Genomic DNA, 16,392 nt, shown 5'->3' on the forward strand with positions numbered 1-16,392 from the left:
TGACCACATCAAATAGCTGTCGATGGGAAAGAAAAGCCCTGTTGTCATCAAAATTATAAATATAACTTTATTCTTCATTGTAAAAATTGACGATCAATAGCTTTCCCAACAGGATATTGAATTCAGTTGTTTCTGCTCCCATCTCATATTAAACATATTCACAAAAGCAATAGAACATAAAATTACTACTTCTAAAAAGTCAGAAAAACCAAGAACGTTTTGAGTATTGCAGTTCAACTTTAAACTCGTAAAAATAATGGTGATCATGTGAATATGAGAATAAATACTAACCTATTCTTCTAAATTCTTCAGTAGTAAAATAATCCACTTTGATCTGCAGCAAACTCAGACTGCAGTTCAAGGCTGAAATACTTGTGTTTGACTGTTTTTTAGAGCTTTTACACTGAAACCCTCTCTGTTAATAAACAGCACTAACTTGCTTGCCAGAAAAGCAGAAACAGAGAGTTGTAAGATGCTCTACAAGTTTGTTAAACTTCAGCTAACGAAAAAAAAAAAACTTTTTATGCTGCAGTTTGATCTTTTTTATTCATAAAAACATTTTTATATTTATAAAGAAAAATCTGTAAGTTCCTTAAACTCCTGTTTTGTGAAGACGTTTGCTTGAATGAGCTCAGATAAGCTTTCAGGAGACCAATAACTGATACAGGAGGAGGACAGGACTGCATCATTGTTTCCAGAGGTCTGCTCTCTGAAAAAGCACTTTAAGAAACATTCATAAATTGAAACCACCAAGAGGTATATCATGTGTAATTTAAAATTTTCAACACAGGACCCTGGCTGTATCCATTTTTGCTAGTATCTATATCTATTCCCCTTACAGTAAACCCACCTGAAAACCCATCTTGATAAATTATTCCCCTCATATCACATTAAAGACAGTGAACTGTAATAAATAATTTGTCACTTATTGATATATATATATATATATATATATATATATATATATATATATATAAATAAAATATACAGAAAATGGAAATATAAAGTATATTTTAATTCTGTTACAGGACTATACATAACCAGGATATAATTTGAAAAAAAAATAATCTGGTCGTTTATCAGTCTCAAACTTGTGAAGGAATTTCAGCCCGTCGTCGTCTACAAAGTAGCTACAGTATGAATTTTGCACGGAATGCTTATAAAACAGCTTTCTTGAGGCCTCAACATAATATTTCACTCAAGTTAAAGTCTGGACCTTGACAAAGCCTTTGCAGCTTCATGATCCTTTTCTTTCTCAACCAACCATTGTGTTGTGGATTTCCTGCTGTGGTTGTGATCTTTGTCCTATCAAATGACTGATGTCAAATAAAATGTTAGTGGTCAGACTAACGGCTTCATGTGGACCTGAGATATTCAGCGAGCACAAGATACCAGAGTCCTGCAACTGTAAAACCAGCCCATATCATCTCACCACCACTGATAATAAAGAAGATAAACAAAAAAAAACAAAAAATGTTCTTGAAGTCCTGTGGTTTCTTAGATGCAACTTTGCAAACCTAATTGTATGCTAGTACTCCCTTTCCTCTCCCCCTCTTAATCATTTATAACAATGACATTTTCTGCAGCTTCCAAACAATGTTGAGCTTCGATTTCTGCAACAAGTTGTCACAGGTCTGCCTAAAAGTCAATCAGACCCAGATCCTGCTGTCCGAGTTCTCACCAGAACTAAAAAAAATTGGACCACATCATTCCAGTTCTGAGGTCCCTACACTGTTCCCTGTATCTCGGAGAGTAGACTTTAAAATATGCCTGTCGGTTTATGAATCACTGACTGGTTTAGGAACAGAATACATCAGACTTGTTGCCATATCAACCATCCTCTCAGTCTCAGGTCTTGGGGTAAATGTCTGCTCTGTGTCCCCAGAATCAGAAGGAAACATGGAGAAGCAGCATTCAGCTTTTATGCTCCACAGATTTGGAACAAACTTCTAGAAAACAGCAGGAACACTGAAACCCTCAGTTCCTTTAAATCAGGGTTAAAAATTAATCTGTTCACAGCTGCCTTTGATGAAAATATTAAAACCATTCTGAGTTTAACTTTAAAAAATGTTAAATGCAGTACTAAAACCGTAACTAACTTTGATTTATTATGCCACTATAGCTCATAAATATTTTTTTTCCTATTTACTTTTCATGTTTTCATTATGTAAAGCATCTTGAATTGCCTTGTTGCTGAAATGTGCTGCACAAATAAACTTCCCTTGCCCCAGCAAGAGTTTAGTTAGACATTCACAGTCGATTGATGGACTCTAAATTGTTTGGAGACAGCCTAATAACCCTTCCCAGACTGATGTGGAGCAACAATTGCTGCTCTAAGATCATTGCTGATGTCTTTCCTCCTTGGTGTTGTGTTACTAAGAAAGCCAAATATTTCCCTGCATTAAACTGATCATGTCATACTTGAATAGTTTACAATTTTGCATTTTAATTGATGCTTAATTCACATTAACTTGGGGGAGAGGGAAGTTACATGGCAAAGTGCATCTTGTGTTATTGTCTCAGTCAAGAACCATGCAGCTGCAGTACCGACGTTGTGCCAGTAGGTGGTACAAGACATCCTTGTAGCTCTGAACGGACCAACTCTGACTCCAGGGTTTCAGGCAGCAGTGACAGCAGGAAAATAGCCTGACTTCACACTCCTCCGAATACTGACGACATGACTGTGCGCTTTTACCAGCTCAATAATATGTGTGCGTGCTGCTTTGTGCTCAGTAACATTTACTCATCAACATCATCATATGCATGTACATTAAGATGCCATGGACGTTCAGAGCTTCTGCGTTTTTATTTTTAATAGAAAAAAGTATTCAAAATAATACAACAGGATGTATTCAGTAAAGGCAAAAAAAAAAAAAAAAAAAGAAAGATAAAAGTGACCAGGTCTGCGTCTCCACGGCAACAATGCATCCCACCCCTCGATCTCAACCCAGATGCTGCTTATGTTCATGACTGTGTACGAACATCAAATCAAAAGAGCTTTTGGGATATTTCTGATCGCTGGACGAGACGGTCTGCTGGTGAGACGCAGGGGACATGCAGGTGTGTGTGTGTCTTGTACACACATGCAAAGGTGTGCTGGAATGAGTGTGTGTTAATAAAATAATACGTTTTAGTGAGCAGCCAAGACGTTACAAAGACGGAAGCACTGGGTTGAGACATGTGGATGGGCTGCTCTGAAATGTGGAGCCTCAGCCTGCTCATCGTTGTGATGAAGATGATAATAATGCACCATGATGACCGTCAAAAATTAAACCAGAAAAAAAACATCAGAAAAGGGGGAAACAGAATTAGTGGCTGTTGCCAAAAATAAAAAAGTAATTGACTTCAGAAGGCAGGAGGAGTTTAGAGTTTCTATATCACCAGCTCTCTCCCTACTGTCTCTTATTAAAATATCCCACGTTTCTCCGTCTTGCACCACCCTCCCTCATGCCTCCTCTCAGCCCATGTCCATCCAGGCTCAGGCGGCCCGTTTGTAGGGTGGTGGGCCAGAAAGTTCAGTGTAGATCCTTGCAAAGGTGTGTGATGTCTCTGCCTTCAGCATTTTTCCTCCTTCTGTCGTAATTCTTCCTTCACAAGCAGTTCTCAGTCCTCCACACATCCATCGAGATGCTCCTTCTTACTGGGCCTCCACATGTGTGTGTTCCTTTGTCTAGCTGCAGGGATTACATAATTAAGATCAGGCCGCATAGGAAGAGGCGACCAGATACGGAGGGACAGATTAAGGGACGCAAAGCTTCCGCCGTCTAACTCAAGGAAATATCCGTTTTGTCTGCGCTGTGGCAGGATCTTCACCCTCTTCGGGGATGTGTCCACGTCCTTCATCTCTCCCTCCTTTCACCCGTTTGTTGCTTCATCAATTCACAGACTCCGTCTGCTTGCTCGGGGGGCCTGAGAGGACGGCCGTAATCTCTGTAGAAACTTGACTTTATCCCATTATCTTATCTCTTAGGAACCCCATTCACTCTCTCATTTAAAAGTACTATCTTTATCATATGTACAAAAACCTGTCTCTCACACACACTCACACACACACACACACACACACACACACACACACACACACACACACACACACACGAACACAGTTTCCTGTCCCATTGGTAAAACACTGATTTAGCTCGCTCTCTCAGGCACACATCAGCATACTCAAACACATACACACACACACACTCTCTGTGGGCATAACTTTCAAGGGGCCTCTTTGCTATGTCCCATCTTCCTCCTCCTCCTCCGAACAGTAGTCTCGCCCCTGCAAAAACACGATTGGGAAGAAGATAAATAAGAAGAGATGTCCATGATTCAATTGTTCTTCTCTAATGTGTCGCAGTTATAACAGTTATAAATTACTCTCCTGTATACGCAGCATATATTTCTGTTTATACTGTATGAGACCGTCGGGTCCAGACAGGTGGGCAGTTATGTCGTTTAGTTTACTCGATGAAAATGGACAGTTAACTGCTTTATTTTCCTCTTCAAAGTGTCTGACTCAAAACGCCCCCTCTTCAAAGTAGGTTTTAACACACAGGCTGCCTCAGGAGGTTGCGATGGAAAGTAAATGAAGTACATATATACAAGTTATGTGCCTGCAAAGTACTTTAAAGTATTTGGCAGATACTGTATTTTTTTGCTTTATTTTAGAGGCAAGTTTTTTCTTTTTTTTTTCCATTAATTTAAACTACAAATCAAACTTCATTTTTAATTTTCTTTATCTCGGTTACATTTGTATGCTGCAACCAAGCTGCCTGCCAGAACATTGATTTTAAATAAGTGATGTAATTTGCAGGAGTTGTGTTTTGCAGCCATCTGCATAAAAGATTTGATTTGCTCTCTGCTCAGTTTTCTCAGAGAAATAGCTAAATCATAAGCTGGTGACTCCAGCCGCACCGGCCATGCAGTGTGCTGACGCTAAGAATTTTCTCTACTGTTGACGCCAAGCAGTCATTTCAGACGGTTCTGGAGGACACAATCCCTCCTTTTTTCTGTGCACTTTGGGCTTTGTAACTTTGCAGACATAAAAAGCTATAAAGAGGAAAAATGCAAAAAGCATAATATGGCCTCTTTAAAGCATCAAGGGAATCTCAGAACCGTCTAATTCTCTGGAGAGAATTATTAATGTGGAAACACACTGCATAAGGTCAGCTTTTAAATTATACACAATGTTATAAATGAGTGATTTCAATACATTTTATATATTCACTGATGAAAAGGACCCAAACCATTCTGCAGTCTCTTCTGAAAATTCACATTTCAAAGAAGAATAAAAAACCCAGAAATGGATCCTTGTTCATTTTGAATGATTGTGATCATGCATGAGCTTGCAGCATAATTCAAATTACAGATAAAGAGTAGCAATCATTTGTTCCTTCCCCCTCACACATTTGGAGCTTTTAGGCAGAACCACGACGAAGACAAATGGATGCTGCCGCCGTACGACCTGTCCCTTTATATTCTGAGACCCAGCTGCGTCTTTAAACACTGAGGCCCCCACCCCCGCAAAGCATCGCTCCTACCACAACATTAAAAAGCTTGCCAACACGCATGCACATAATATCCCCTCCCTCACCTTCTCAATCTTCTCATCCAGCATCCTGAAAAATTCCTGCTGGCTCTCTGACGTGTGAATGCTGAGAGAGACGGAGAGAGGGAGTGGGAAAAAAAAAACCGAAAGGGACCGAGAGGGGGAGAGGAAGTCAGAGGTTAGAGATGAGGAGGAGACGGGAGGCAACAAATACATCATGAGAATTTTCCATTACACCCCCCAACCCACCACAGACACACACATACACACAATCCTCACTCTAGGCTGAGAAATCATTGGTTTGGAAAGCTGCAGAGGATCTCACTCTTTCAAGTATTAACCTCAACACTCATTCAAAGGCAAGACAGCCTACAACCACCAGACACCATTATGTGCAGGAAGACTCATTAGCAAGTACAGAGTCGGAGGTTGGCCAAGAGGCAACATTACAGAAACCAGACCCAAAATATCACTTATGTCACACATCATAATATTTACTTACGGGAGCTGGAGCTGAATGGATGGAACAGTGTTTTAAAGGGTCAGCGCAGTATTGGTATAAAACTTGATACTTAAAGTTTGTATTCAAACCTTTGTAAAAAAATTGTTCAAAAACAGTTTTTTGGTGGTTTCCAGGGACAATTTTGTAGTAAGGACGCTACTGATGCTTTTAATGGAGTCCCCAAATTTAATGGAGAATTCAACTTACCAAATTAAAATAAATAAAATATTAAATTGAAAAACATGCTCAACTAAAATAGAAACTACTAGAATAGTCTCCTTAATAAGAAATTGAATGATTTATTTTTGTCATTGACTAAACTACGCCTTAAAAGATCAGTGTTTTAACCCTTTAATGCCACAAATCCTGTATCATTTGATCCATGAACTTCCCAGACCTCTGCACCAGTGACATAATTAAACAACAAAAAATACCCAGTGTATGAACACTGTTCCCCAAAAAGCCACAAAGTTGGAATAAAAACATCTAGAAATAAAAAAAGGAATGCATTTAAAAAAATATAAATGAGTCCAACCTTATGTTCAACAGTATATAATGATACAAAAATATTTTAAAAAATTGTTAAAGAATAAAATTGGGGATATTTTTCATTTCAATTTCTAAGCACTTCAAACAACTCAAATGTTCAGTGAATAATTCGTATGTCAGCCTTTACGGGGTTAAGTAGGGATTAAAATCTGAATGCTTGACCCCCTACAGCGAAGAAAACCTCAGTTATCTGATGAGGGCATGCAGCGGTCTCCTTCACAATCGTCAAAACAAAATCTGGAAATATCATAGTCAAGGCACACTTGAGTTGCTCCAGCACCACGTGGCGACCCGTTGTAACTTCCTCTGTTCACATACAAATACTTCAAACAATATGAACACCTACTTGGACTTAATGTTCGGTGAAGCCACTTCTTTCTGCTGTTTACCTCTGTGCTGCACATTATTCTTCTCCTGAAAACAGATGCACACACACCATTAGTTTTCATAATCAGGTGGCTGAACAGGCGAAAAAAATAAAACAAACAACTCATAACAGCCAAGCAGCCCCACCACCACAAACAAATGACACATCAAACCCGAGTTATCAAATTATGTCCTCAGCCAGCTGGCACTGCAGGGCAGCTGTAGGACATGAGTAACAGATATAATGTATGTAATGTCTAATAAAACCGTTTATCAGCCCGGCTGAAGGTCGGCCACCTTCCACGTTTATACAAGCGCTCTATGCAGCTTCCTGCTACAGTAAAATGTTAACGCCAGTCAGACTGCGATATGATTCTCTCACTTTTACGAAAACCGAACAATTAGATGTGTGGTAAGTGTGTTATCCAGCTATGCAAATATACACTTTCTGCAGTATAAAATAGGACAGAAAACAAGATTATAGTGCTTTAACTGGCATAGATGAAGCTCTGATGTTTGTTGAATCCTGTCATATTGAGAAAAGCCCCTAAAATAGACAGAATATTATTATTTGAGGTGAATCATCACACACAGTCCATCTGAATGAAGCAAGTGTGTTGATGTGGCTGTGCTAGGGCTGGGCGATATATCGAGATTTGAATATATATCGATATATTTTCAAACGCGATATGGTACGAGACAATATCATTTATATCGATTTTAATTTTTTTTTTTTAATGATTTTGATATAGCTTATTTTGTGACAAATTGACTTGAATGTTTTATTTGAGATTTGCACAAATGTTTTGTTATTTGCACAACTGTCAACCTCAGTGGAAAAGTCTGCCTGTTACTGTCTACATTGTATTAATTGCACAGTATATTTTAATTTAATTGTTATGCAGGAAAGGGATATTTGTTTTATCTTATTCAAGAAGCATTTTTATTCTATATATGCAGGCAGTTTATTTTTATATCATTTGTTTTATACATTTTGATATTGTGCAGACCTCTGTTAATAAATGTACCTGTGTGACATTTGGCACGAGGCTTTGTATTAAAACTGACTGTTTTTTGACAAAGGGTTTGCCTCAGAAAAATATCGATATATATCGAGTATCGCCATTCAGCTAGAAAATATCGAGATATGACTTTTGGTCCATATCGCCCAGCCCTAGGCTGTACACGTCAAGATTCAGAGGTTCTCCAGTGGCAGGAGCCAGTTTCTTTGATACAGCTGATTTTTTTAGCTACACTAAGGCAATGTGTAGCAACGTGATCCTGTTTCCCTTCCCTGATCAGGATGGATAACCCTTATCATAGTTCATTTTTTTTCCAGGGAGTCGATAAAAGGAGCAAACAAACGAGCTCATGTATCGACTCGGTCTCACAATATTCAGCTGTTTAGTCACCTGATGGGGTATAAATCTATTCTCAGGATGAGAATGGGGATGCATGAGCCTATTAATTATTTACAGTGTTGTTAGGGAAGTTTCAGTGCAAAATGACTTTCCCGTGACAATAAAATAAGACTTATTAACTCTGCATAGGATGGAAACCCTTATCAGGAGGGGGTCAAACCAACTAAACAATCAGTCTGCACATTCCCCCACACATGCACACCAGTCCATAGGGCCCACCTGCATGTGAGAAACACCTTTGTGCTTTTGTGTATGCGTGTGATTTTGTACTGGTGCAAAAGAAAAATGAGTGTATATGTGCAAGCTGACAGAGCAGCCACTGGACGCAGACATGGGTCCGTTCGCTGGAGTTGATGAACTGTCAGGAAAAGGTCTGAGTCTGTGTGTGGATGACAGGCTGTCAGGACAGGCTTGTGTGTGTGTGTGTGTGTGTGTGTTTCACTTACCAGGTTCTCCTGGTTGCGGGCATTCACTCTGTTTTCATCCCCTTTCATGTACTTCACCTCCTCCACTCCCTTCATCTTGTATTCATCTGAGAAGAGAGGGTTTTGGAGAGAGATGCGCATGAATAAAAGGAGAATTAACAGAAACATGTTTTCATCAGACATGTTCCAGAGAAGAAACCCTGGGCAAGTTCCTATTATTTGCCCTGATCTCAATGAAGTGAAAGGCTAAAGCCCATCATATGAGTGTTGTTGCACAGTCACTGCAGCACAGCAACATGACTGCAGACTACTCCACCGATTGGAGCTGCAATCTGTCCGAGGTAATACGAGAGGATGCAGAATGAATAAGAGGCCAGTGATAAGAAGGGGCAAACTGAGGGGATTAAAGATCAGCTGAAGAGCTTGTCGGATATATGGACAGCTTAGACAGTTAAGACGGGCTCTGTGGTGGAGAGAACGGTAACACCACCACGCCTCACGCAGTCTGTCCTCAGTCTCTGCTGCAGCTAGAAATTAGGACTATAAACCTGGCATTATGCATGTCATACTGATCTAAGATTACACACTGCCACAATGTCCACATACTAAATATAAATTTGGAATAACCATTAGTATACTAATACACACACACACACACATATATATATATATATATATATATATATATATATATATATATATATATATATATATATATATATATATATATATATATATATATATATATATATATATATATATATATATGTATATGTATATAAGGGCTGGGCGATTTTGGACAAAAATAAAATCCTGATTTTTTTTCTCTGAAAACCCAATTTTCGATTTTTTTGGTAAAACTACAAAAGACAATGGAATAAATTGTTTCAAATATTTTTTTTTTAACTTTATTAAAATGACAATTACAAATCAAAATGTTTCAAATATTGTATCTTTATTTTTAAGGAAAAATAGTAAACAAATTTCCCTATTGGGAATGAAGTGCAATTGAAAGATACTGTAAATCCTCCTTGAGTTTAGTAAAGTGACAACATTTACAATTTTCTTGACCAAACAAAGATGACTAGACGAGCTCTGTCTGTAATGCAGCCAGCTGCAGAAAATCGATTTTCTGATTTTCCTTTTTTTAACATCGTTTTGATTAATAAATCCGATTTAGATTTAAAATCGATTAATCGCACAGCCCACAGGCAGGCAGGCACACACACACACACACACACACACACACACACACACACACACACACACACACACACACACACACACACACACACACACACACACACACACACACACACACACACACACACACACACACACACACACACACACACACACACACACACACACACACACACACACACACACACACACACACACACACACACACACACACACACACACACACACACACACACACACACACACACTTGTAGTGGGCTGCAGCGCTGAAATTAAAAACATTATATGTCCTTCCTATACAATTCTGAATGAGCAGCGACAGTTCCTCATCATTTTTGAAACATTCATTTCATAAAAACATTTTTCAGTTAAAACAGACTTTTACACAACCCTTAATCTCTTTTAATAAAAACAAACCAAAAACAGTCACTCAATCGGCCCCACTCTGCTTCACTCCCAGAGGGAATTTCTTTTTTTTTTTTTGGCGCGAGTGTAATCTGATTACACGGAGAAACACTGCAGACTCGTCGCACTGCAACATAACTGCACTAACCTACACCACAATATTTCAGTTTTAACCCACAGCCGCACTCCAAGTTGAGCATGACTGCAGTGACAAGTACAAGTTCAGCTGGTCTGGAAAATATGGCTTTGAATCCACAGCTTCCACTTCCCCAGTGGCCTTTTTTACCATTTGCTGAATCGGGAGCTACAAATCGGAAACCATCTTCAAGGTCCTGAAGTGCACTGCCATTTAGAGATTCGGCCTTCAGAGTAAGTACAGCTGACATCGTTTTATTTTTATACATGTTTTACAAAATGTTCTGGCTGCATGGGCCAATATGAAAATAAATGGCAATAAAATTGGAGTGAAAGGGTGACGTCTCTTGGCTTTATTTAAACTCTTGTTGAATTTAGCTATACCAGGTTTAAACAAAACACACAGGAAAAGACCTTGAGATGCTGACGTAAAATGTGTGAAGACACAGCAATTGAGATCAAGGTAATCCCCAGCAGCAGGTAAAACCACTGGCTCTGCCGTGCAATGGGCTTTAAGAGGTTACGTGACTTCCTCACATCACGTAGGGGGTTAAGTTTGCAACAGCGCAACTGGCTCTGCATGTCAACATTAGCAGGCTTGTGTCTGAATCACCCTCTACTCACTATACAGTCTGTGGTCTCTATATAGGGGAGTTTTATGAAGGGGAACTGTCAGTGCACATACATGTTACACAAAAAAAAAGAAAGTGAACTTCTCAAAACTGAACCGACACACCATATGTTCCTGAAAAGGGCGTTTCTCTACAGCTGAAGCTTGGCTGAATATAAAAAGGGGACTGACACTGAAACGGGTCATTTGGAGAATTTGCTACATCAGATGTAATACAAGAACAACAGTGTGAACAACTTGTACGCTACCGGGAGCAGAAACTGATCCGAGCACAAATGCGACCTCTATCAACTTAAAAGGAACTTCATACTTGTATCTTTTTTCTTTAATTCAATTATTTGTACAAAAAAAAAAAAAGGGGAAATGAAGGGACTGTTCAAACTGATAATCTACAGCACGCCGTACTGTACTCATGAACAATATCTCCAGTCACACCCTCCTTCACTTATCTACACTCGACCGTTTATTAGAAGCTGAACTAAAACTGAATCAGTTTCTTTCCAGATAATACTCAGAGAACTATATATGATTTAAAATCCACTCTCTGATATTTCATACTTAAATAAAGTTAGAAGAAAAACAGTGTCCAATGTAAACCTAGAACATATCCTAAATGTTTAGTGGCAGGAGACTTAAGGAGCCGGTCAACAGTGTGGTCAAAGAAATGCACGACCACAACTAGGGCTGTTCGATTTTGCCCAAAAATAAAATCTCGATTTTTTTCCTCTCAAAATCCGATTTTCGATTATGATTACGATTATTTTGTGAATTGACAAAAGGCAAAGAAATGATTTTAAATATGCTGTTTTTTTATTGAACATTTGCCTCATTGGGCTTTAAGTGCAAACTTTGCTCTTATTAAACCAAAAATGAATGAATAAAGTGCAAAACTCTGTAAAATAAGTTGAAAAAAAGTTTTAAAAAATATCATAAAATATAAAGTTTTATCTCCGAAAAAAAAAAAAAAATCAGCAAATTAGCACTAGCAAACATACAGTAAGTTATATTTCCAATTAAATAAAACAAGATATTTTCTAATTAAACTAAACTGGGTCTTTGCATGCTAAATAATAATGCAACCCATGAAGGAGGTAGAGGTGTGTAATGTCAGTCATTACATTTGCTGTTCACATTTGCAAGTTTTTTGCAAGGAACACGAGCCGGTCTAGCGCATCTGGCTTGAGGGATGCCCGGTGGCATGTTACAACGCCCCCTCCTACACTATAGAGCCTCTCCGATGGGGCACTTGTCGCAGGTATTGAGAGGTATTTCCATCAATCATTAATATGTGTGCAGACAAGGTAAAAAAAAAAAAAAATTTAAAATCGATTTTACGATTTTCACGTTTTAACATCGTTCTAATTACATAATCGCGATTACGATTTAAAATTGATTAATCGAACAGCCCTAACCACAACTGAAAACTTCATGCAGAACACCTCACAAACCTACGAGTAAAACAATACAAGCTCAGAGGCTTTTCTGCTGACCACCTTGTTGTTGGACTTATAAAGCAGCCATGATGGTGATAGACACCCCCATAAAAACCTGGTGCTCTCGGCTTTATCTGCTGCACACCTTGTATTTTGCTCTCGCTCTATCAGCAGTATCTGTTTATATCTGTGAGTCTGTCCGTGCCCGTTAGGACGCAGCTGAAGCGCTCACCTCTCCCTCCACCATCTGCCTGCCTCACCTATGAGCCTGCGAGTGCGTGTTTCAACACGATCACCCGTGTTTCTACTTTTTAAAACACATGCGTCGCCACAGAGCTTGAAGGCAGACGGCATATATCAGATCGTGGCGGACACGAGCAGAGAAGCTGGCAGAGATTGAGAGGAGGGAGATGAGAAGCAAATGCCGGCTACCTTTTCTGCTGTTTATCGCAGGAATGTAAACCAGTCGGAGCAAAGTTGCTCCTGTCTGAACATGCTGCCACACGCGCACAAAACACTTTTATAACACAACACAGGCTGACCGAGTTTGGATCCATTCAGTAAACCAGCAGCACATACACAGCTACGGCAGGAAACCATTTCCTCCGCTCCCCTGCATGGCTTGAGGACAGTCAACTTTGATGTCAGGTTATCTATCCGGTAGTTTCAGGGTGGATTCAGATAGAACAAAATAAGCATGAATAGTAATTTTCATTAGGGAATTGAGAACACCACCTCAATTTAGCCTGAATGCTCTGCTCCGTCACAGTTTAAGTCACTGAGCGACGTGTGACGATCAGAGAGATCAAAGTGACACAGCTTACGCCAATCAAGATGCATCACATCATGGACTTTGTTTCAGTTTAGATAGCAGCAACATAACTGGTGGGGAGTGTGTATGCGTAGCACTCGTCACAAGAAATGACATGGGTGTTTCGTCACGCTGTTCCCGGCCTTGCTGAGGGAAACTGTCAGAGGAAAGATGAAAGGGAAGAACTATTTTCAGAAGTCGTGATTTTCTGATGTGGACATCGTTTTCTTTCCCCGATTTGAAAGAGAGGTTCTGTGCTGACATTAAACACCCTGGAGTAACTGCGAGTGTGTGTTAATATTTATGATAAATCCGTACTTTTGAACCAGAATGTCTGGCATTACATCCAACCGGAGAGTCTGTATGAGCGTGAGTCATTTAAATAGCCTTATTTGGTGTTGTGTAATGCTGCTCTCAGAGCTGCCTATCCTGTGGCGATGTCACTCTGTCCTTCCTGCTGTGTGTCCTCCCGCTCAGCCAGTCTGGCCGTGGGCCATCACAAGCCCGGCCTTGACATTTACACCTGAACACAAAGTCTCATGTCAAGGTAGGACTCGCATTATTATACGCACCTAGTGGGAATCCAAAAAATTCACTAACAGAAAAAATTATATACCCTTTTTTTTTTCCCCTGGTGGGAATAGTAGAAAAGAAAAGATAAAATGGGGTGATCTGAAATTTCACTGAAAAAGATTCAAATCATTGTTACATTATGAGCTCAAAGCACATGAGAAGAAAAGAGAAACACTGGAATGAAGCTGTTTAACATGCCTGAAGACTTCTGGGAGTTGCTTGTGTCTCCACAGCTGAAACCAAAGAGCTCCCAGCTGATGCAGAAGTGTGTGTTAAACCATCAGCTGCTGAGAATCTGAATGTTCCTCTGAACACAGGCTGAATGTTAACACATTACTCACAATCCCTACATCATAATATTCCCATCTTTGGGCCGATGGTTTTTTGTACACAGGCATGGGCCGGTTGTGGGTGTCGGTCACAGGATGTTGTGATTCCAAAAAGTTAGTTTTTTTTATAAACTATTAACAAAATAAGCGTCGTGATGTCACATCTAAGTTGCGATACTGCATAGATCACTTTAAGTTGTGTGCGTCACTGAGGAACACTGTCCCTCTCTAATATAAGAATAATTGTTGTTAATCATTCGAGCACCACAGATTACTCTTTGCCAAATTTAAGATGCATTGCCTTAATTAATAATTGTCTTGCGCTCGGTGGTTCATATCCAGGAGCAATATTAATCTGAATTAATATGATTTATGAAGGAGAAAATTAACAATTAATGATGTTATCGTGCTGATTTTTATTTTGCTGGAATTGCCCTCAGATCTCTGCTTATTAGTGGCTCCTCGTATCAGTTAATGAAAACAAAAAATGTGGCGTGGGGGACGGCAGTGAACTTATCGTTCATTTGGGGGGGGGGGGGGACAAGTCAGAAAAAGGTTGGTGACCAGTGTGACATCAATCTGACAGCAAGTGACACTTCTTCTGTAAACATTAGACTTCCTTCCCTTCACAATAAAAGCATCCCAGCTTGTGAAAAACCTTTACAGTGAAACAACAGCTTCAGCCATAATTTGTATTAAATAGTTTAATAATATTAACATATTTTTAACCTATCAATACACTGAAATTAAGGAAGCTATAACAGTAACAAAGGAGACGGACGTCATAATGATTTCTCTCCAGTTCCAACGAACCAACTATTTGCTGCATTTTTACGATTGAGATTGAGCTGGTCTCTATGAATTATTTTAATGTTTGTAAACTCCTTATGTTAAAAGGTTTAGTTATGTTTGACGTGTCTGTTTTCAAAACTCCCATTTCCTAAACGTACTAAAAGTTTAAATGAATAGCAATCCTTTAAGTGACAAAAAAATTAAAGCATAAACGGCCTGGAGTTCCAAGAATTGGAGCTGCTCTTCTCCAACATTACAGCAAAACTACCAGCACAAGAAAAAGAAAAACACCTGTAATATAAGACCAAATTGCTTTGACTTAAAATACTGAGGGTGGCTCTCTGCCCCAACACAGTTGCACAACTAGAAACTAACTCCAAGCATTGATAAAAGGTGTTAGTAAGAGCTTAGACTTGTGATGACAAGGTCAGGGCCCAGGGCCTCCGTCAGGATGACATAACAATGGTGAGGTCTACGTCAGGATCCTTCAGACTGAACAACTTGGTACGGACTAAATTAGCTCCTCATGGGGTTTGCAAGTTGAACGGATGCATTTGAAAGGATCCTTTATGTGAACATGGTGATCATTACAGGACTGGCTGTTTTCAGTGAAAATGATCATTTATCCCACAGAACTCTTAGTACACACTGAAGACAAAGGGTTTATTTTATGTGGCGAAGCAGATCAGATCAATACGGTTCAAATGATGAGACTACCATGACTACATTCTGCTGACAACTTAGACAGGAGAAGACTCCATTAACCCCGATGCAGTTGTCCTTCCTTGAACCAGTCTTAGTAAACACCGCTCGCATCGAAAGACGGTACCAATCAGACCTCATCAAATTTGCTCAGATCGTGTCTTTTTTTCCTGCTTCTAACAAAGCAGTTTCAAGTACTGCCTGCTCACAGGCTGATTAATATATCTCTTAACATGCCACCGTAGCAAGATAATCCATAGCCCTTTTTACAAAGCCCCTGAACTACATCACTGCAAGGAAAACAGCTTAATTATCGTTGTATTACTCCTTCAGTCATTCATACTGGAGCCTATCCCAGCTGTCATCACATCACAAGAGGCGTAATGAATCTCGGACAGGCCGCCCATCCATCAAAGAAACAAAACCAACAACAATGCTCACACCTACACTCAAACTAGATTTACCAATCAAACTAACATTTTGGGAGGGTGAGAGGAAGCTGGACCACCCAGACAAATCCCATGCAGACACAAGATGAACAAAAGAAAAAAAAAAAAAAACACAGAAAGGCTCCTT

At 39.4% G+C, this 16,392-nt stretch overlaps 1 protein-coding gene across 3 annotated transcripts in view; it reads right to left on the bottom strand.

Annotated features, from left to right (window-relative positions):
- Positions 1 to 2,787: 2,787 nt before the first annotated feature.
- The window catches only part of zgc:92140 (uncharacterized protein LOC447854 homolog), a 30,798-nt gene continuing 17,193 nt past the window's right edge, over positions 2,788 to 16,392 (bottom strand). For all 3 annotated transcript variants that reach the window (XM_061737658.1, XM_061737660.1, XM_061737659.1), the window contains 4 exons: positions 8,824 to 8,909; positions 6,937 to 7,004; positions 5,585 to 5,645; positions 2,788 to 4,270 (listed from right to left, as the gene is read on the bottom strand). In XM_061737658.1, the coding sequence (XP_061593642.1) occupies positions 4,226 to 4,270; positions 5,585 to 5,645; positions 6,937 to 7,004; positions 8,824 to 8,909 (260 nt within the window). In that variant the 3' untranslated portion in view covers positions 2,788 to 4,225. The remainder of the gene's footprint in view (positions 4,271 to 5,584; positions 5,646 to 6,936; positions 7,005 to 8,823; positions 8,910 to 16,392) is intronic.

The sequence above is a fragment of the Cololabis saira genome, chromosome 13, assembly GCF_033807715.1.
Source record: "Cololabis saira isolate AMF1-May2022 chromosome 13, fColSai1.1, whole genome shotgun sequence".
NCBI classification, from domain to species: Eukaryota; Metazoa; Chordata; class Actinopteri; order Beloniformes; family Belonidae; genus Cololabis; species Cololabis saira.